General features: G+C 41.5%; 1 protein-coding gene across 1 annotated transcript in view; it reads left to right on the top strand.

The window, feature by feature from the left end:
- Nucleotides 1-22,284, top strand: part of IPMK (inositol polyphosphate multikinase) — a 64,716-nt gene that overhangs the window by 24,114 nt on the left and 18,318 nt on the right. Inside the window, exons 2-3 of the mRNA XM_074232277.1 lie at nucleotides 2,064-2,149; nucleotides 14,512-14,608. Coding sequence (XP_074088378.1) covers nucleotides 2,064-2,149; nucleotides 14,512-14,608 — 183 coding nt within the window. The remainder of the gene's footprint in view (nucleotides 1-2,063; nucleotides 2,150-14,511; nucleotides 14,609-22,284) is intronic.

Raw genomic sequence — 22,284 nt, 5'->3', positions numbered from 1 at the left:
ACTATAGCCAGAGAACCTGAAGAGGAGACCTAATTATGAGGGAATCAATTCCCTGGGTTTCTGAGGGAGGTATCTGAAGATGCAGAAGAGATGGAAAAAAGCCTTGGGCTTCATTAATGCTGAGAAGCTATGAAGGAGAAAGCATTTAAAGAGCTGACCTTCTATATCAAATCTTTGAAACTTATCTACCAGAAATTGCTGGTGGATGATGCTTAAGGAAGTCACAGCAGCAGGGTGTGACTCCCCAGGGCTGGACAATCTCATTTATCTCTGGATCCTTATCACATAGTGCAGAGCTGACTCATTGGATCCTAAATCCAGAGCTGGAAGGAAGCCCAGATTTCAAAGCCCTCCAGACCTAGTCAGGCCTAGCTAGATAGCTGTGGCCTGATTCACTCCTTCTTCCTCTCAAAACTTGTACCCTGCTCCCTCCTTGCTGACATGCAGTAGGCTTGACCTCCTTCTGTTCTTGATGTCTTTTCTTACTGTTGTCTTCTTTTTGGAAGAAGACCAAAGTCTTCATGTGGGGGTTATCTTGACTTGCATGTGAATTGGATACAAGAGGCAGAGTTGCTCAATCTCACCCTCTCTTCCAGAGTTATCAAAATCTGGTGGCAAAACAAAAGTCAAGACAGCCAGTGATGGCTCAGGATGCAGCAAATGACCTTGGCATCTAATCAAGCTCATGGTCATAGGAATAAATTGCTCTCATCCATGCATTTAGCTGGGGGAGGTCTTCACACGATTGGGGAACCCCCAGCTCACCAACAGGTCTGATTGAGCCCATTTGCCAAGACAGTTTACCAGGGTGTGGCTGCTGTGTGGACTACAGCTTTTGAAAGTCACAGGAGAGAGCTGGGGGATGATCGGACACCAGAGATGGGAAGGACCTCGGAAAGATGTTGGCCAGCCTTCCCACTAGAGGTCATGCAGTCCTTTTCTGGACATGCCTGTGGCTTCCCCACCTCCTGGCTTTATACCCTCTCATAACATAGAACACCATGTAAGTGAAACACCAGCTACAGTGCCCAGACCTGGCAGTGTGTGTGCTATGCTCAAACTTTGTGCCTTCCTGCTTCCTCTGCTTGGCTGAGGAGAGAGGGCAAAACACTGTTTTATTCTGTCTTTGATCTTCCCCTTCAAGCTCTAGTGGCTTGCCCAATAGATCTGGCCTTCACCCCGTCTTTTCTTAACAATCTTTTTATTTACTATCTTCCTGTTCTGAGGAAACCAGGAGACATTGTGATAAGAGTGCTTCTGCCTTTGTAGAAATTCTTTATTTGCTTCATCTACAAATAGATTTTTTTTTTATGAAATTCGAATGGGATATGTATAAGAGGGTTTTTGCAGACTTTGAAGTCTTTATAAGGGGGGACATTTTTCATTGATTTTTTTTTTTTAATATTCTTGCTTTCCTAATGCTATTGTTTACATTTCATTAATACTTAAGGGAAAGTTTGAAGAATAGAAGGTTAGGATGCAAAAATGAAATTGCTTGGGAATAAGTCATTAATTCTGATATAGTGTATAAAATACTGGACTGAGTTTGGAATATCTGCACAGTTTTTGAGCCTTGGGCTCAATATTGAGACAATATTGAGACAATATTCTATTGTCTCAGTGCCTCCAGCACCGTCTCTGTCTCTTAAGGAACAGATCACTTGATGATATGCTGGGGTGAAGGGAAGTTTCTGTCCTGGCTGACCATATAGGGAAGAAGTCATGGTTCTTCTCCCAGAAAAAGAATGCAAGGATTATTGGGGGGGGGGGAGGGCAGCGAGGTGGCACAGTGGCTTAAGAGCACCGGCCCTGGAGTGAGGAGGACCTGAGTTCAAATGCAGCCTTAGATACATCACAATTGCTTAGCTGTGTGACCTTGGGCAAGTCATTTAATCCCATTGCCTTAAATAAAAATTTAAAAAACACAATAAAAAAAGATATTAGTGGGGAGAAAGTTGAGATTTATAAAAATGTTACATTTACTTTTTCAAGATGAGATTTTTGCATGAAAGCAAAATATCATCTATATTAAACTGTTGACAATCTTGCCTCTTGTCTCCCAGGCATCCTGCAGCACCCAGATGGCACTGTCTTGAAGCAGCTGCAACCGCCACCTCGAGGCCCGAGGGAGCTGGATTTCTACAGCACAGTAAGAGACCTTGAATGGCATGCATTCTGTAGTTTGGAGATGGTTCACATCCTTTTGTTATTAGAGAAATCCAGTCATTTGGGCCACATATCAAGTAGGATTTGAAAAATAGAAAAGAGGAAGCAGAGTCCAGTTCTACCAGAGCCCTCCACGCTCCTAGAGAAGCCCAGCTCCTCTCTTGCTTTGTTTGGGAAGCCTTCTCATCTATAGCAGGAGGGGAAGTTGTGTTGAGGGTGGGGACAGGAGGAAATCAGGGATCAGGATGACATCTGGGAGCTCAGCTGTCACTCCTCCTGGGGCTGAGGGCAGAGTTCAGAACCAGTTGTTTTGAGTGACCTGTTTTTAGCTTAGGTTTATGTAGTTTTATAATTAGATAGAGTAACACTTGTGAGCCAAGGCTCTGCTGCTGGAGCACTGGATGGGGAAACAGGTGCATAGCCAAACTTGGCCTTTGCATAGGATTCCACTGACTTGCCTAAAGCTGTGAAATAAATGCTCCTTGGGAATGAAAAGGAGTGGGATGCAATCAGCCAGCCAGCACTGTTTAGGTTCCTCCTATGTGCAGGACCCACAGGGACAAAGAAGGGAATAGTGCCTCCTCTGGAGAACCTTGGATTCCAAGGAGACAGACCACAAGCCCTGGAGAGGATCTTTTATTTCCCATCTAGGACTCTTCTCTTTTTTTCAAACCTGGGGGTGGGGTGGGGAGAGGTGAAAAGAGGGTTAAGAAGAGGGGAAATGGGGTGGGGTGAATAGATGATTTCAAAAGTTCCTGTTTTTTAATTCTCTACTGTAAGGGATTTTATTGGTGTGTTTCTTCTCTTCTTAGTAGTAGTCTTTGTGAGTTGCTTTGGTTAAATTAGAAAATAAAACCCCAAATTCCCCTACCTGGTTGTTAAGCTTTGACAACATATTTCTTTGGATATAGTTAAGTTGGTTCTTAGAAGACAAGTGATTCATCATGCCCTTTCAGCTCTTTCAAGCAGCTAAGGTGGATAGAGCTAGACCTGAGTCTAGAAGCTCTGAGGTCAAATCCAGCCTTAGATCTTTCCTAGTGAAGTCAAGTGACCCTACCTTGTCTTCAGTTATAGCTGAATACTTAACTCCTATGCCTTATACTCCTCATCAGTGGGGTCATAGGGGTCATATTTGTAACATGGATAAAAATAGCAATCATCCTTATCATTATTGTTATTGTTGGTATTGTTGGTATTTCTACCTTGGTAGGAATCATTGTATGGATTCTCCCAGCCTAATGTGTGAAAGTTCACCTTTGTGGCACTGGAATAATTATCCTGCCATGTCCTTATCCATAGCCATAATATTTGCATATCTAGACACAAATTTTCAGTATAAATGATATAGATTATTTTGATTAATGTCTAGGAGCAGAGAAGAAAAAGGAGGAATTTCATCGTATAGTAGCTTTTCAGGAGAAGGGGTTATATAGTTCCTCACTAGGTACAAAAATACCTTATTCCTTCATGACGAAGGTTAGTATTTAACCATATGGACCAAACCTCTGCCCTTTCAGGAAAATAGAAAACATATGTGTTTTATATATCTCAGAAATTTCATTCAGTTATTATTTAATCAATGGGATTAAGAATTTAATGAAGGCAGAATTTTTTTGTTTTTATTATATCTAATATTGAATTAATCTTACCCCCTGCTAATTTGTTAGTAATTAATTGTGAATTATGAGTTTGTCAAACTCAGGATGCAGACATTTGTAGTATATCATGCCTGCATTTCATTCGTTAGCAATCCAGTTTGCCCTTGGCTAGTCCCACTTGGTTTTCTAGTTTGATCCCGTTGGTATTCTTCAGGGCGTGTCTGGGTACATGAATGATCCCTGGCATGTGCTGAATGCTGAAGTGTTTCTATGTCCTAGTATTGTTAATTTGTTTATTTAGTTAAGACAGAGGCTCCCATTTGTCCTTAAGAAGGAATGGAGTGGATATTTCACAAAGGAAGCTATGAGTGTGACGATGCCTGCTTTGGGGGATCTCAGTTGTTCTAGGGTTTGCTTCCCACAAATTGATGAGACTGAAAAACTTGTCAGTTTGGTATTTAAAGCCCTTCACAACCAAGTTTCAACCACCTTCTCAAGCTTATTATACATGACGTCCCTTCACCTCTCTACTTTGCTTTTTGTCCCTTATTTCAGCCCCTTTGAAGTACCTTTCTGCTGGCTCTCTGTCTCCTGCCAGCCATGTACTCTACTCACCTCCATCTCTTAGAGCCCTTGTAGGAGACCTCCTCCCCATTATTCCCAACTGCTCAGCCTTCTCTCCAGAATGACATGGGATTATTTTATATGTACTTATGTGTGATAGAGGGAGTTAAGATTCCCCCAGAAAGGTTCTGGGTAAAGCAGCTGAGGATACATCCCAAAACTCATCAAAGGGAGGGAATATTTCATTTTAGTTTTGGATTCTCTGTGCCCCACAGCGCCTGGCCATGGTGGTCCTTTGTGATTGATTACTTAGCTGAAATGAGTGAACATGAACAATAACTGTAATAAAAACTAGTAGTATCACTTATAAAGCTCCAAAAAATTTACCCAGCACTTCTACATACAGCATTTGGGCTTCACAGCACCCCTCTGAACTAGATATTACAGACATTATTAACCCCTTACAGATTGCCTACAGAACCGTGGCATAGAAGAAGAGAGGGACTGGACTTGGAGTCAGAAAAACCTGGCTTGCAGTCTTTTTACATACATTAACTTAGCAACATTCTATTCTGTTGTGATTGCCTTCATCATCAGAGGTCAAATCAAAGACATTCAGCTCCACTTGCCCTTGGACTTCTAAGCATTTGTGCTGTCCAAAGCATCTTCTCTGGGAGGGATCTTGGCCATCTGTTACTAGGATTCAACCACCTGACTGACCCATCTGGGCCTGGGATTGTAGATGGTTTCTCCCAGCGCACTTTTAGAATTCTCCATCTCAGATAGGATTCTTTTCTTGAGCTTTTTATTTCTTGGAGCTGCAGCTAATAATAGAAGGGTGAGTATTGTGGAAGGCCTTTTTGTTGCCAGTTCCCCCTTACCAGGCAAGTACTCCCATACCTAAAATCTTCCTGTCTGTGTCTTTCTGGGTCAGGGATGCCCAGATATATTAAAGGAGAGGCTCTTCTTAGAAACTAAACTCTGAACTTTGAAGATAAATTTTGACTCGAGAAGCATTTAATGAGAATTATTAGGCACATGGGTCAATTCTTAACTTAATAATAAGCATAAGCACATTAGAATAATCCTTTCAGTGGGAATAGAATTATAATTTTTTTTGATATCCTTTATTTTCCTTTGTGGCTAAATTACTTTTCTTTTCTTCTTCCCTACCCTTCTTCATTAAGCCCTCTCTTATAATGAAAAAAAGTTAATGCTGCTTCTGGTGGTGTGTGCAACATTTCAATCTACTGCTCTCCTGAAAAGAGGAAAGAATTTTGGCTGGTGTAGGGAGGGGGGCATTGAGGCAGTGAGGCTAAGTGACTTACTCAAGATCACACAGTAAGTGGCAAGTGCTCTATCTGCTGCCTTAGAGATAGAATTCTTAAGACTTAATCATTTACAGTCCTTGGGCATGCTGCCCTTTGGGCTTCAGCTTAGCTATCTATAAAATGAGGAGTGTTTGGCCTGAGGGGTAGAAGAGCTATCTTCCTTGCCTTCTGGGAAAAGAGGAGAATCTGAACAGGCAAAGAAAGCTCTTTCCCCAGTCCAGCCCCTCTGGAATGGGAGTGTGGAGGTCTTTTAAGATCAAAGCCTTTGATCTCCTGCTTAACCCAGGGTTCTAAAGGTCTAAAGAAGAAATCCTTGACCCCCTGCCTGGTCCTGTCAAGCCCCTGCTAGAAACCAGGTCCCTTTTTGCTTTGAAGTCCTGGCTCCTCTCTCTGGTTATTCCTTTTTCTGTTTTTTGTTTGGTGGCTCCTTGTCCTCTCCCTTTATTAACTCGGAGGGCTCAGTTGTTATAGAAATAGACCACTGAGTAAACCTCTGATGGAGGCATCAGTGTATCTTCTGGGCAACTCACAGGTTTAGAGGTTCCCTAGGGGAGGCCTCTCCTGGGCTTTATTACTTTGTCTTTCTGTTGTATATATATCTTATATTTTATTATCTACATTTGGTCCCAAAGTCCCCAACCCATTTGGGACCTCAGCTCCTTGAGGGCTGTTCCCAGAACAGAGCCTGTGCTTGAGGGGTCCTTGTGGGATTGAATGCTGACCACAGCCCAGCCTGGTCTCTCCCTGGCTTGCTCAGGTGACACCCAAGGTCTTGATCGCTTCCTACTTTCTTTTGTACTGACTTCTCTTTCCTTTCAATCTATTTTTTTTAGGTTTTTTTGCAAGGCAAATGGGGTTAAGTGGCTTGCCCAAGGCCACACAGCTAGGTAATTATTAAGTGTCTGAGAGTGGATTTGAACCCAGGTACTCCTGACTCCAGGGCTGGTGCTTTATCCACTGTACCACCTAGCTGCCCCCCTTTCAATATATTCTTGATGCCTTGATTTGCTATTTTAATTATTCATTTGGGCCCCCCTCCCCAAGCAGATTTCTTTGCTCCATAATTATCTGTTGTTCCTGACATAATCATTCTTTTTACCTGTGTATGAAGATTTCTGATTGATCCTTATAACACCTCAGATCCTCTTTCTGATTTGACTCTTGCAGGGCCATTAAGAGTAGATGGGGAAAGGAGGATAGTTCCATTGATAGAATATCATCATAACTGAATGAACCCTTACTGCTGCTTTAGTTTTCTGAATTTATTCATTTCTGTTTATATTCATGAGACTGATGAAACATTTTCCTTTTTACTCATGGGATTATCCTTATCCAATTCCCTCAGAAATTTAAAGCAGATTAGGCCATTAGCTATGATTTCCTTCACTTTTCCATTTCTCAAAACTCCCCAGCATCAGGAACCACTTCTTGTTTTCTCAGAGCAGAAGAGGCTTCAAGGAAAAATGATAGGTCTATTGGGTGTGGTGGTGCCCTCCTCCTGGGAGGCTGAAACTGGTGTGCCAGTGTTCTACGTCCAGTGGATATCTGCCCCCGTGGGGTGAGTCCTGGAGAGCAGGGGCTGGCTGGGGTTGGAAATGGAGCTGGTCAGAGCTGCCTGAGGAAGGGGCCTAGGAGCAGCCGAGACAGGGAGGGAGAAGCCAAAGCAAATGAACATTGAAGCACACTTCCAAAGCAGACTCGGGTGGATGAGATCAAGGGCACAAGGAAGACCCCTCTGTTAGAAAGACCCTCTGCCTTTGGCTTGGATGAAGAAAGAAGAGGACAACTGCTGGTGTGACTTGTGTGAGAGGCTGTCTGTTTTCTTCAGTGGGGGTGTTGGGATCTCTAGGGAAGGCTGCTGGTGGGTATCATGATTGGATGAATAAGAAACCTGCTCTGCAGCAGTCAGCAAGGGCCTGACAGAAATGTCATTGTAATGGGAACATTGGACCTCCCGGCTGGCTTCACCTCCTCCGCTCTCCTCATTAGGATGGACTCATTTCCACACACATCTCCTCCTCTTCCTCTGCTCAGAAATCTTTAGACTCATTTTAAGGCAGAGGTCTTTCTCCCAGTGACTCTTGTCTGAAGCCCTCTTTCCACGTCTCATCCTCCTCTCCATGTTCTCTAGCATCTCCTATACTGCACTGCCTCTGGCTGCTGTTTTCGGGTCTGCTATTAAACCTGCTATGTGTCAGACACTACCCCAAGAGCTTTAGAACTTTTATCATAACTTTGCCAGCGAGGGGCTATTACATCTTACAGATGAGGAAACTGAGGTAGAGAGAAGTGAAGTGACTTGTCCAAGGTCATTCAACTAGTGCCTGAGGCTGGATTTGAACTAGCCTTCCTGATAGCCCAACCCAGTGTCTATTCATTGCACCATCCAATTGAACCTTCAGTGCCTCTATTCTGGTGGGAAGGCCTGGAGCCATATTTATATAAATGGGCCCGATATGGATGGACAGTCTCTTGTAGAACTAGTGTAGATAGGTTTTTCTTTTTTTTTTTTTTCATTTTTCCATTTCTTACAGAATTTAATGCATACATTGGACTGCTGTGACTTACAAGACATCTGTAATTCCCTGAGAAGAGGTCACTTGGTTTGACTTTTTTCTTATTTTGAAAAATAGCCACTTATCCTTCTGATATATGAAGTCATTCCATTTAATGATCTCTTTCCTGACTAAATAATGATGGGATATAATTTCTAATAAATGAGAGGAGTCATGGTGACAGATGGAGTTTTAAGCAGTTTTTCATGGGAAAATAGATTTGGGAGAGTTACGGAGCATGGGTGATGGACAGCGTAGATCCCCTGGGACCATCACTGACTGCCTAGGAGACTGATGCTTAGATCTAGCTGTTTGGCTAGACAATGGATCTTCCAGGTGTCTGGGCTTTTGATTTCTGATGTCTGCATCTGCTCTGAGTCCTCATCCCAGTGAACAAAGGCAGATGTTGAGCGTGAGAGTGAGTTTATTCTTGTGACCCGAGCCTATGGTCAAACCTGTTGAATCTCAGTCCTTTGACCATCAGGATTTTTATGTATGGATAGGTCACTTCTGCTTCTACTCACTAAAGATGTGAGGTGCTGTTTTCTTTTCTTTTTTTTTTAAGGTTTTTGCAAGGCCGACGGGGTTAAGTGGCTTGCCCGAGGCCACACAGCTAGGTAATTATTAAGTGTCTGAGACCGGATTTGAACCCATGTACTCCTGATTCCAGGTCCGGTGCTTTATCCATTACGCCACCCCTCGAGGTGCTGTTTTCAAAAAACAATCATTGATCTTTTGTTTTTATGACACAGACTTTTCCCAGTCAGTTCATTTTCTCTTTACCTCCAAGAGAGCCAACCCTTGGAACAAAAAAATAAAAAGGAGAAAGGAATAGTTCAGCCAAAGAACTGATATTGATTAAAGAGTGGGAGTGTTTAACATAAACTGATTATTTCTTATACCATCAATTGATTATTTCTTGTACCTAAAATAGGACCGGAGCAAGGGAACCTGACTTTGCTTAGATAATAAGCTGTTTTTTTTTTTTTTTTTTTGCTTTCTCATCAACACATAAAGGGAAAGTTTGTACTGTTGTAAGATTTGACTTTACATTTTATTTGCTGATTTACTGTAGGGTAGGTATTTCCTCTGCACTTCTCAAATCTAAAGTAGGAAAAAAAATAAATTCTAAGAAACAGATTATATAGTCTAAGGCTTTTTCTGAAAATGGTTTTCTGAACAAGGCATGACAGTCTAAGAACTAAGATGAAATTTAAAAATGTAAGTAAATCTTTAGGGTGGTAGTAATTTTGAAATTTTTTAGTTCTCTTCAGAGCTCTTCTAATTTTATTTCTTATGGTTTTTATCTTTTTTCCTCTAGGCCAGGGAACTTGACTTTGATTCTTGTTACAACTTTAGAATGTAGCTCTAAAAGCGCTGGTTCAAGAATGCTTAGCCAACCAGGGGTCTTAACCTGAACTCTCGTCTGGGGGCCAGGGAGGCTCTGTCATGTACCGGTCAAGGCTCTTTTTCTCTTTTTACAGTTACTAGCCTGGAACATTGTACATAAGTCAAATACTGTGCATTTGTTTGTCAAGAGTTTTAGCTAAATATTTGAGAGTCATGTTACTCTTGTGGAGAACCTGGAGTGATACGGGCTGGGTTGTGGTATGGAACATGTGAAGAGATTCAGTGGGGTGTTGGAATGGAGAACCAGAGAGCTGGGTTCAAATTCCAGCTTAGCCCACTCTAAACTTTTATTTATTTAATCAATTTATATTTAAAGATAGTTATTTTTGTGACTTTTCTGCCTCCCATTTCCCCTCCCCCACCCTAAGATAACAAGTAATCTGATAGGTTACACATTTCTATAAGTCATATTGTGAAAGAAGAATCCAAACAAAAGAGAAAACCACAAGAAATAAAAAAGTGAAAATAATCTACTTTGGGCTGCAGACAGATTATATAGTTTTTTCTCTGGAGGTGGATGTCATTTTCCATTACAAATCTTTTGGAATTGTCTTTGTAGATCCTTCACTATCTATGTGCCCTTGGGTAAGTCCCTTCCTTCTCTGGACCTTGTTTTTCTCATCTGTAAAATGATGAGGTTGGAGGAAATTACCTCAGTACCCTCAGGCTTAACATGTATGAACCTATAAATGGGAACACCAGATAATTGTTCATTAATGGTTCAGTGTCATTTTACTGAGACATGCCTTGGTGTGGTCCAGGAATTATTGGGGGCATTTTTATCACTGACATGATCTGTAGTTGATAGCATTGGATGACTCAGTAGCAACTATCCTTAGATAACTATGATCCCAGCTGTTTCTCCCAACCTCTGCCATATTTATTTCTGTCATTTACCACAGTGGGTCTTCCCCTTGGGTTGGAGACTTTCTTCCTTTTTCTTCTGAAATTGTCCCAGTGGAGCCCCTCACCATGTGCCTGGCCCATCTCTTTTTGAAGACATTTCCTGTTGACCTCACAGTGGCTCAGCCTATTGCTCATTGCCTCTCATTGCCAGTCCATCCATGTTCTGGGGCTGTCCACAAGCATGGGCATCAAGAACCCAAAGCTGGGTCTTGATTTCTTGGATGACCTGGCTTAGGCTTTCTGGAGGTGTCCAACCTGTGCTGCTCCTGCCAATTCCGTGACCAATTCATTGTCCATTTGAGCTTAGTCAGCTAGCCTTTCACAAAGGGCCTACTGTGTGTTGACAAAAAGAGCTGACAGACTCCTGCAAACAATGGAAAGAAATGATTTTCTATCATATTAATAACCAATTGTTAAATTAGGATTAAGATTTTTTCCCCCTTTATTTCCTCCTCCAGGGGACAGCCCCTGTAGGTGTGTGTTGACCAGTTCCCAAAGTATGTGGCTGATCCTTTGTTAATATGCCCCTTCATCCTGGCAGGGACCCACCCACTCAGAAGATCTTCTGCTTATAGTATAAACCCAATCTAATCTAGGGGAATTCCAGCCATCCCCCCCCCCCCCCAGTGGAGTTTAGGGTGACCTAACTCATGAAGTGGTTTGATTACAGATGGATTCCTTTGTCCAGCTTACTGGAGTGGCTGAATCTCAAATCAAGTCACCTTCTCAGCTTGAGGACCTGAAGGCTTTCAGCCCACCCTCTTACTCACTGTGTAATCAGGGCCCTGCTCCCCTTTCCAGAGATGATCATTTGTCTCTGCTTATCGGTAGAAAGCATTGACCATCAATTTGTTATCAACTAATACATTGATTATTAATTAAACAGAAACTCTCAGCTTTTGTCTCACAACTATGTACAAATGATTTATTTGGGAGAAATTAGAATTAATCAACAAAAGAAAGATGCAGCATCAAGAGAAATCAGGGGGCCTAGATGAGGAAGGAGGGGAGAGTATTCCCAGCTCGGGGGACAGCCAGAGAACATGCCTGGAGTCAGGAGATGGAGTGTCCTACTTGTGGAATAGCCACAAGGCCAGTGTCCCTGGATTGCAGTGTGGGAGTAAGAAGCCTAGAAGGGTAGGGAGGGGAGAGCCCCGGAAATTGCTTGAGCTCCATCCCTGTGGTGCACATTGCCTACTCTTTTGCTGTATTCTTCTTGTCTGCAGTGGAGGCTGAGCTCCTCCCCAGGCCAGCAGGTAGACTGACCTGGCTTCTCTTCTCCCCATCTCCTTCCACCATGCTTTTCTCCCCCACCCTGCCTCCATCCTCTCCCAAATGCATCACACCACTTGAATGTTCATGGGCCCTGGGGGAGCTGTAGGAAGGGGGAAAGAGGGGGAAAAAACACAGCAGCAATCCCCCAAATTAATTGTTAAACCAAGATTTTTTTTATTTTTAGTTTTTTTTTTTTTTGCAAGGCAATGGGGTTAAGTGGCTTGCCCAAGGCCACACAGCTAGGTCATTACTAAGTGTCTGAGGCTGCATTTGAACTCAGGTCCTCCTGACTCCAGGGCCGGTGCTCTATCCACTGTGCACCACCTAGCCTTCCCTAAACCAAGATTTTTTTAAAAAGGTACATATTCAGTTACATAGCTCTTACTCAAAAATATTGTTGAAAACAAACTTTTTGGTCTTGTTTAGCCTTTATTTTCCATTTTTCTGTTTCTATTTTGGTTAGATAATACACACCATATTATTAGTACATCATTGGTGTGCAGTTTAGCAATAGGGACTTACCCCAGGTGAGTGATCTCAGGTTGGAGCCCAGAAAGGTTAAAGGCCCACCCCAGTTATCTGGCAGCCAGGAGTTGGTGCTAGAATCTGGTTTCCAACATTAGTAAAAGCTCAGACTTCTGTGGCACCTGAAGGCCTGTGGAGCATGTTGATCCTCTTGCCAGACCTGGGGGTCTGAGATAAATGAACTGGTAGTTAATAAGAGTTAGAGTTGGGATTTGAACCCCGGTCTTCTTGATTCTGAGTGCTCTCCCAAGCTGCCTGATTAGCTTTCTCAACTTGAAACGGGATGAGAAGGGATTTGTAGACATGGCTTAGTAGTAAGTTCTCTTTCATTGACAGAAGTGACGACTTCCATGATGCTGTAGTTTAAAAGAAAAACCTCAGAAAAAAACCCCAAGGGGTTGAAAGTGATATAATATATAATATATGATGTCATTGGGTCTGGCTTCTTGGAATGGAGGCATTGTTGTTGTTAACATTAAAAGATTTATGGCCTTATTTTTTTTGGCCTATTAATTGATTCCGCATTATTCTATTTTGAAAATAAAACTTAGAGTATTACAATTTTATCACCATATCAATGTAATTTGAACTCATATTTGAATATTATGTGACAAAACATTTTCAAAAGTAATTGGTATTTTAGTAAAGTTAACCATACTGCAATAATTAGATAAATCCAGTTATAACATGACATGTATCCCAGGGCCTAGCACAGTACTTGGCTAAGTGTGTATCGAGGCAGATTTGAGCCTAAGTTTATGGATGCTGGAGCTGAACTTTTGCTGTGATTCTGTGGTCCATCTCTTGGATCTTCTTTCCTCTTGTTCCAGCTTCCCATAGAATCTTATTCTTCAGGGTAGTATCTGAATGAAGACAGCTTCTTGTGGGCTTTTGCCATCTCCATTATGCTGCAGACACATAGAAGTCGCAGTTGTGCTTCAGCTTAAACATTTGCGCAGCCGCTGCTGTGGTCCAGGCCTGGTCCTGGGCATAAAACCAAGCCCACTTTCCCTGCTTTAGGGGAGTGTTAAGGAGAGCTAGCTCTTTACTTTGGGTTTGAAGGTTTGCCAAGTACTTTTATACAAGTATTATCTCATTCGATCCTCTGACAATTCTGAGAGGAAGAGGCAGGTGCTGTTATCATCTCTGGAGGCAAGAAGGTGAAGTGAATGGTCCAGGGTCACCCAACTAGTAAGGGCCTGACTCCAGGACTAGTCCTCTAGGACTAGCACTACCCTGATGCCAACTCTCTCCAACCCAGAGGGAGGGAGTGATGAGAGATCCAGGCAGGTCTGAGGAAGGAGAGAAGACTTAGAGCTGGGGGGGGCTGCCCAGCTGCCCAGAGGGGGTGGTCCTTCAGCTAACTCCAGAAAAGGATTGGCCTCTGAGGCTGGAGCACTGGGCCAGATGCTCTTTCTCTGGGGAGTTTGGGAGAATGTTGTAATGGGAGGTGGGGGGGTTGTTAAGTGAGCAATTGGTGCTTCATTTTGTGGGAGCAGCAGAAGGCCTTGGAACCCTGGAAGGACCTGGGCAAGGCTGAGCCCGGAGGCAGGGGACCTGCACATTTTTGGGGGAATGGGGAACAAAGGCCATTTTTTGAAGGACCGAATCAATTGGACTTTGCAAGTGCTAATGAGTACACTTAGTTTTCTTATATGAGACGTCTTCCATTCTTGCCAGCGTGCCAGATTTTTATTCTAGTTTGTAGGTAATTAAGATCTGCTATATTTGGAATTTAAAAAAAAGTCTTTTGGTGCTAGTATCTTCCAAACAGATCTTTTAAAATAATTTTGAAAAATAAAGATGAAGTTCATCATTAGTACTTTGGATATTCTTGGTTGTCTAAATGTAATATTAATCAACCAGTTCATTCTGATTAGCAAGAATTTGATGGGAAATAATTAGTTTTTGACTGCACATAGAGGATAATAGGATTCTTGTGGGAGAGTCAACTGAGAACTTAAGAGATGTACAGGCACAAAGTGGTAGAACTGGGGGTTAGCCTGTGCCCTCTGATCCTAAACTTAACTTTTGGTGACTGCTCATGGATTAAGAGAGCTGTTATCTCTGAGTGGCAAAGATGGCAAGAAATTATGGGTCCATTACCTTGAATTAAAGGATGGTCTTGATCTATTAGAAAGCAAGATTTAAAAAAAAATCTGTTTTCCTCTTGTTTTATAGATTTATGCTGCTGATTGTGGGGACAGTGTTCTCCTAGAGCTGCGGAAATATTTGCCAAAATATTTCGGCATCTGGTCACCACCTACTGCACCAAATGGTAATACATTTTTCTCTATTTTCTACTTTAATGTAATCCTTTCCTCATTCAAAAATTGATTTAGGAACAGGTTTTATCTTCAGTGGCATCCATAAAAAGAAATGACTAGTTTTCTAATAATTGAACTAAAGGCTATCCATCCCAGATTTACTCCTTCATGTTCAATCTCTACTATTCTCTAATTCTATCCCCCTTTCTTGAAGGAGGAATTATTTGACTAAGAATACAGAAATTCCTTGGTTAATGTATTTCCTAGTCTTTCTTTTGAGAATGTTTTCACGGGCAGCAGTGTCTGCCTAATTTTTCCTAGTGCAGTCCTTGAATCCCTGTTTCCTCCTCCCCAAGAAGACTGAACACAAACAGGGTTTGGGGGTTAGGCACCTGGGCTACAGAGAGAAGAGGTGCTGGTTCAGTCTTTTGTAAAGTTAATCATTGACAAACAGACAGGGATGCTTGCACTTGAAGTCAACCATGTGTCTGCCCTAGAAACACCAAGCAATTATTGCTTCCTGTGAAAAAGTATTACCGAGTGAAAGAATAGATTCATATTGAAAAGAAGCAAGTCATTGCTTTGTAACTTGGATGAATCATATTTACAGTAGTAATAAAAGGCAGGTTCCAGAATATTTTGTTAGCCTAGTCCTCAGTTGTCAGCATAATTTCCCCCACCCTAAGCCCTCTGCCCAATCTGTCTTTTTCAGAGTAAATATATCCAAGGCAACATTGTGAGCAAATATGGTATTGTTGATATTAGTAATGAAATATAAAAAGAAGTCTTTATAGACCAAGGAAATGTTTTATTTTATTATAAGTAAAGGGGGTGGGTGGGAATTTTTTTTTTGGTGGCACTTTAAGATAGATACATTGACTGCTTAAGAATCAAGACTAACAACTTGTCCCAAACCTACATCAGCATCTTTTTTTGACCCACACATCATCAAGCAAACTAAACATCATCTCTCTTGGTGCCCCTGGAAGCAGAGAGGAAGGGTAAAAATAGAGAAGGAAGGAAAAGAAATGTAGAAATAGAAGAGAGAATGAGGGAGACAGTCACTGAGCATTTGTTAAGCACCGGTTGGGTGCCAAGAGCTGGGGATGGACTGGAGAGACAACAGGTACTTGCGGTTATAAAATGTCCATGCTCTAGCTACACAGTGACCTGCCACAGGGCAGGGCAGAAGTCCCTTGGACAAGGTGACCTGTGAGATAGGGGTGAAAGGGGATCTACTCCAGTCATGGTAGTGCAAAGGTGTGGGGATGAGCTATGGAGTGGCGTGTATGATAAACAGTGGGACACCAGTTGGACTGGTCTCAGGACAAGGGAAGGCAATGTTGGAGCCCAATGTCAGTCTGATCCTGGAAATAACAAAGAGCTCCAGAGTTTGGGCAGTGGAATGCTGTACTCAGATTGACACTGTTGAGGAAAATCATTTTGGCAGCAGTGTGAAGAATGGATTGGAGAGGAAAGGTCAAAGAGGTGATGAGGGCTATGGGACTGGAGAAAAGACGGATGTGAAATGTGGAAGGGGATTTTTGTTTGGTCATTTTCAGTCATGTCTGACACTAGGACCTAATTTGAATCTTTCTTGGCAAAATACTGGAGTGATTTGCCATTTGCTTCTTCAGGTCTTTTTACAGATGAGGAACTAAAGCAAACAGGTTCAAACAACTGGTAAATGTCTGAGGCCAAATTTGAACTCAGGAAGAGGAGTGTTCCTGTCTCCCCACATTTAGGTCACTGTGGAGATAGACATGACAAACTTTGGCAAATGAGTGGATATATCAGTAAGAGTTACAGAGATTGTGAGCCTGGATGACTGGAAAGTTCAGAAGAGGAGTAGGTTGGGGGAAATAGACTGAGTTCAGGTTTGCACATAGGGAGTTGGGGATGTCTATGAGACATCCACTTTGGAATGTCCAGGACGTGGTTGGTGATGCAGGATTAATACTCAGAAGGGAAATGTCTTTACACTTAGCAATTTAAGAGATCATTGGCAACTTTGGAGATGGTAGTTTGAGTTGAGTAATGAGATTGGAAAATCAGATTATAGAGGGCTTTGAAGAGAGGAAGAAGAAGAGAGGAAGTGGAGGCAGTAGCTGTAGGTAGCTTTTCAAAGCCTTTGTAAAAGGGAGGAGACACAGAAGCTGTCTAATGAGAGTTTTTTTAAGCATAAGGTATATGGTCATGTTTCTGAGCAGCAGGAAGGAACTCATAGATCTAGGGAGATGGAAAATTAAGGAGGATGAAGATGGGTTGTTTCAGGAGAGAAGAGAAGATTGGGAAGGTTATCGTGGGGAGGGGACTGAGAATCATGCATCCTATGGGAAGGAGAGTCAGGACTTGGCAGTGGGATTTTTTCCCCTGGCCCTCCTGTGATGAATATGGTCATTGTAGAGTATTGAACCTGCTACAGGATTAAGAGACTTCATGCACCATGGGTTCTTTCCTTTTGAAGGTTTTGGAATAGCATGATTCTTATTTGCTATTTAATTCTTTAAGTGTTGGTATTTTTCATACATGTTTATGGTAGAGTTTTATGAAGTAATTTGTCATCCAGGGCAATAGTTTAAATTGAGAGAAAGAAATGTGATGGCTGAGTCATTTTGTGAGATAAGATGTGTGCCTGTATATTACTATAGATTTCCTCCTTTGTGAAAACCTTTGCTCACTTTCCCTCCTCAGATTTTCCTAGAACAGTTTGTTAATCTCTCCTTTGCTTGTATCTACTACAATGGATCATGCTTTTTCTGGGTACACTTCATTCATCAGATGGAAGTCAGAAAATGTATGTATGTGGGTTATCATGTATGGAAAGCCATGAATACCTCCCAGCTATTTCCTACCAAACATTCATTTGTTCCTCTCTGTTGGGAGGATAAGGAAGTTTGTCATCAGATAGACCTGAGCTAAGTGAATATTTTCTAAAGCAGGTGCAGGGGCTAGTCCAGGGCTGGAGAATGACTTAGGACTTGAGAGCGTGCCATTGACCTCATTTGTTGATGAAATGATCTTCCTTCAGAAAATCTTTATAGCTTGTCAAGGTTGAGCTGGAAAAAAGAAGAACCAGGGAAGCTAGGTGGTGTATTGGATTGAGCATCAGCCCTAGAGTTAGTAGGACTTGAGTTCAAATCTGGCCTCAGACACTTAATAATTGCCTAGCTATGTGACCTTGGGCAAGTCACTTAACCCCATTGCCTTAAATAAAAAAAAATTAAAAAAAAGAAAAAGAAAAATTACACTTAGCTCTAATTTGGTGAACATCTTTGCAAAAATGATGTGTAATGTGATCCTTTCTTGTCAACAATTAGTTGGCACCTTAAGGCTAAAATATCTGTTCATATTGTGGGTCCTTATCTTTGGAAAAAAGAATTGTTTTCAACGACTGTTTTAAAGATCTTCTCAGCAGTAAGGAAGGGAAATAAAGTTTGATTAGACTATGACCTTTATTAAATATAGATTCAATCTATCTTTTTATATCTTCTCCATCTGTTGACCAGCATAAGGCCAAAACCAGATCCCTGCACTCCTAGGGATTTCTCTCCAGTTTGACTTCAACTAATTAATGATTATTCTTTGATTTCAGTCATTCATCCAGTTCCAAATCCATCTGTTATCAAAGCAACCACATATCATTACTTTTAGTTACCGCTTGGGATGTTGATGTATCATGTAAACCTTGAATATTTTTAATGACTGTCTTTTCTAGAGAGGTGAGCTGCAATGTTTAGGAAAGCCAGTAAATATCCTAAATGGTAGAATTGGGATTCTTAAAAAACCTTAATAAAATGTGGGCTGACTCCGTTAAACTATTTGGATTTAAAAAAAAGAAAAAAGGATGCATTAAATCCCTAGGGAGGTGTGGTAGAGGCAGTTAACCAGCATGGTGAATAGTCATGCTAGACTTGGAGGCAGGAAGACAACTTTTTAAATCTTGATTCATTCACTTCTCAGCTAGATTGAACAAGGGTTCATTCAACCTCTCAGCCTGAGCTTCCTCATCAGAAAAATAGTCTTACTAATTGTACTTTACATCACAGGGTTGCCAAAGAGCACATGGGAATGCCCCTGACACACCTGGCTATGGGGGCGGCAACAGGTGTGTCGGGGCATTCTCATGTGCTCTTTGGCATCTTATTCAAGCAAACTTTCCCTAAGTATCTAAGGGAAAATAAAATAGGTTCAGTGTAGGATGAAGATCCTGATAGCTGAAGTCTGTTTGCATAATGCATTGAGGCCTGTAGTCAGCTTTGTGTGTCATCTCATTTGATCCCCAAGTCAAATACAGGTGGAGGGCGGCTGGGTGACCCTGGGCAAGTTACTTACCCCATCTGCTTCAGTCCTCATCTATAAAATGAGCTGGAGAAGGATGTGATAAACCCCTCCAGCATCTCTGCAACTCTGCCAGGACACGACTGAAGCAACTGAACAACAAATCCAGATATAACTGCCAGTTTGTAGAGGACAAGGTTCTGAATTGTCTTGGGAAGGTGTCATTTCACCCAGCTGCCTTACCATGGAGCATTTGACCAGCAGTTTTGAATGATATCTATTCCTCAGTCTCGTGTTTTTGGGGTCCCTTTCCTCCAACTCAGTTTAATTAACTCCCATAGGTACAGCCTGAAACAACCACAGGACCCCTACTCAGGAAGCCCTCAGGGCCCCCCATGTGCCTCTAGATCTGGGACCTTGGGGTTGTCTCCAACCCCTGGTAGAAGGGTTACTTCTAAACTGTGAACTCTCTCAGTGTGATTCCTGTGAAGAAGAAGAGGAAAGTACAAATTAGAGGGCAGGCCAGAAAGCTCAGAGCCAACATTAGGATCCAAAGCAGGCCTTCAGTTGGAAGCCCTGGAGACCAGGCCCACAGTCACTATAAAAGGGCTGGGACAAGCTGAGCCCAGGCTTGGAGCTATTTTTAGGGACTGCGTTCAACTTAAAAATCATGACTTGTTTTCTTTAGCCTGAAGATGCCCTAAAATACTTATTTCTCATCATTCAAGCCAACAAGTTGCTCACCTTGTGTTCACCTACAGGAGTCTCTGATGGGCTTGTGGTGTTGGATCCTTTTCCTTAGTGGAAGGAGTGCCAATGCCCATGATGGGGTGACTCCAGACTGGTCTGATGAGCTGCCAGTGTGGGAGCCCACAGGTGGTCTTCTTGTTTGTTCGTAGGGCAGAATGGCTTATTATTTCATGGGAACAGTAAGACCTTTTTCATGTGTTTCCATTCTATCCCTCTTCCTGCTTCTTTTCCCTTTTCCTACTCCTTCCTTTTCTTCCTTCCCCTCCTCTTCCCTCTTCCACTTCCCTTTCAACTTTCTTCCTTCTTCATTCCCCCCCTTTCTGCTCCATTCTTTTTCCTTCCTTTCCCCTTCTCTCCCTTTTTCCTTTCCACTCTTCTCCTTTTTCCCTTCCTGTTTTCCTGCATCTCTAGCACTGTCTTACCAACTCCTTCCCAAGTTAAAGCTCTCCCTTGTAATAAATTAGCCTACAATGATGGGACCTTAGATATTTTCTTTAGATTTTATATTTTTTTTGCAAGGCAATGGGGTTAAGTGGCTTGCCCAAGGCCACACAGCTAGGTAATTATTAAGTGTCTGAAGCCAGATTTGAACTCAGATACTCCTGACTCCAGGGCCAGTGCTCTATCCACTGCACCATCTAGCTGCCCTAGATATTTTCTTTAAAAGTTTTTTTTTTAAATTATAATGAAATTGACAAATATCCACATTTCATTGACAATTCTCTTGCTGAGAAGAACAGAAAAAGTGTATGGATATTGGGAATCTTTAAGTAGAAATTTGTTTTAAATATATATTAAATTGAACCCATTCATTCTAAAACTGCCCTGCTTGTCTATATTTCCTTCCAAACTCCTCTTTTTCTTTTCCTTTTTAATGTTTTATTCAGACTTAAATTCTTTTTTTTTTTTTTGAGTATCATTATTATTGCCCTCCTACTGTCCCTGTAAGTCTTCAAAGAAAAAGGCACAAGTCTTCACTGGTAACAAATATGTAAAGTAATTGATTGGACCTGTACAACTCTAGTGCTTGAGTGGTCCTTGTAGTGATCATAATTATGAAGTCTTTCGGCTGTTTTTCTTTTTGATGTTATAGTTATAAAATATTTTCTTTATGATGTTATATCAACAGTCTTCTCCTAGCTCATTTGACCTCCTTCAGTTCTTCATACAAGTCTTCCCAGATTTTTCTGACTCAATCTCTTTTCTCACTTCTGCTAGTCTGCTATAGCATGTTCCTAACACAGTTTTTTAAGTTATTCTCCAGATGTTGGGTACACACTTTGTTTCCAGTTCTTTGCTACAACAAAAAATTTGGCTATAAAATTTTTTTTGTATAGTTCAATGCAAAGTGCAGTGATTTTTTTGGATCTAGTGTTATAGTATAATATATTGCTTTTCAGAATGATTTATACCTCTACCACCAGTGTGCTGATTGGTCTGTTTTTTCACATTTTCTCCAATAATTGACATTTTCCTTTTTTGTCTACCCTCCAGATTAGACATCAATAATAAAAAAATGCAAATTAAAACAATTTTCATTTTTTTATTATTGATGATTTGAAGTATATTTTAATTGATAATATTTAATTGAGCTTGTCCCTAGCCATTTGTTTGATGCTGAAAGTCACAGACAGAGCTTGAAATCCTTAAGAAGTTGAGAGCCTGGGAAGGCAGCAGTGGTACATTGGACAGAGGGAAGGGCTGGAAAGGTCCATGGCCTACCTCTGACCTGAGGTCTTGGGCATTGGAACTAGATCATCAGTGAAGTGTCTACTTTGGTAATGCATAAACTCCTCATGTAAGATCAGAAGCTTTTAGACAAAAAGAGGAATACTCACAAACTTTCTTTTCACAAGCTCATGAAAGTCTTTGGAAGGCAGGGGATGAAGCCAGGGTTTTCTTTTGCAGATGACTTGATCAGTATAATATACATTTATCCCTAGACACAGTACACACTGATCTCTCTCTGCTCTAAACTTAAACCCTTTCAAAGCTTCTAGTTTAAAAATTTTCAACAAAGTCAGCTAGGCAGAATTTGCAACATAAACTTTGAACAGCCCTACCTTAGGGATGTACTTGAGCTTTGAGTTCTCTCATAGATTGTCTTTTATCAGATCATCTTCAGTGCAAATGATTTATCTGACTTTGGCCTTTGGGAGGAGACCAGGAACAACAGGTCACCTTAGTGCCTTTTTTTTACGTTATTTACCCTACATTTTATCTTGTTTGGATTAAGAGTTTATAGGAACATAAACTCTCTGAACTGGAACTGCCCTTTTGAGGTGAACTGGGCTAACCTTATAAGATGAAATGCAATGAGTACACATTCCTCAAGCAGAAATCTTTGGTATGAAATGCTTGTGTCTACTTAAAGAATCTGTCCACTCTTGGACAATTTTGATTATTGTAGAGTTGTTTGTTTGTTTTATATTAGAACAAAATATGCCTTTGTAGTTTTCACCTGTTTTCATTTCTGCTTCCTGAGGCCAAGGAAAACAAGCCTGAATGTGACTGAATGTCTTAGACTTTTAGGGGCAAATATTTCTCTTCCTTGCCCCCACCACAACCAACCCAGAACAAATTAAACATCCTCGGCTTGATTGAAGTCATTAATGTTGAACAGAACAGGAAAGTGCAGAGCCCTGACCTGAAGTAC

This window comes from Macrotis lagotis, chromosome 4 (genome assembly GCF_037893015.1).
Source record: "Macrotis lagotis isolate mMagLag1 chromosome 4, bilby.v1.9.chrom.fasta, whole genome shotgun sequence".
Taxonomy (NCBI): Eukaryota; Metazoa; Chordata; class Mammalia; order Peramelemorphia; family Peramelidae; genus Macrotis; species Macrotis lagotis.
The sequence above is the reverse complement of the archived record's forward strand: the minus strand, read 5'-3'. Positions and strand labels throughout refer to the sequence as shown.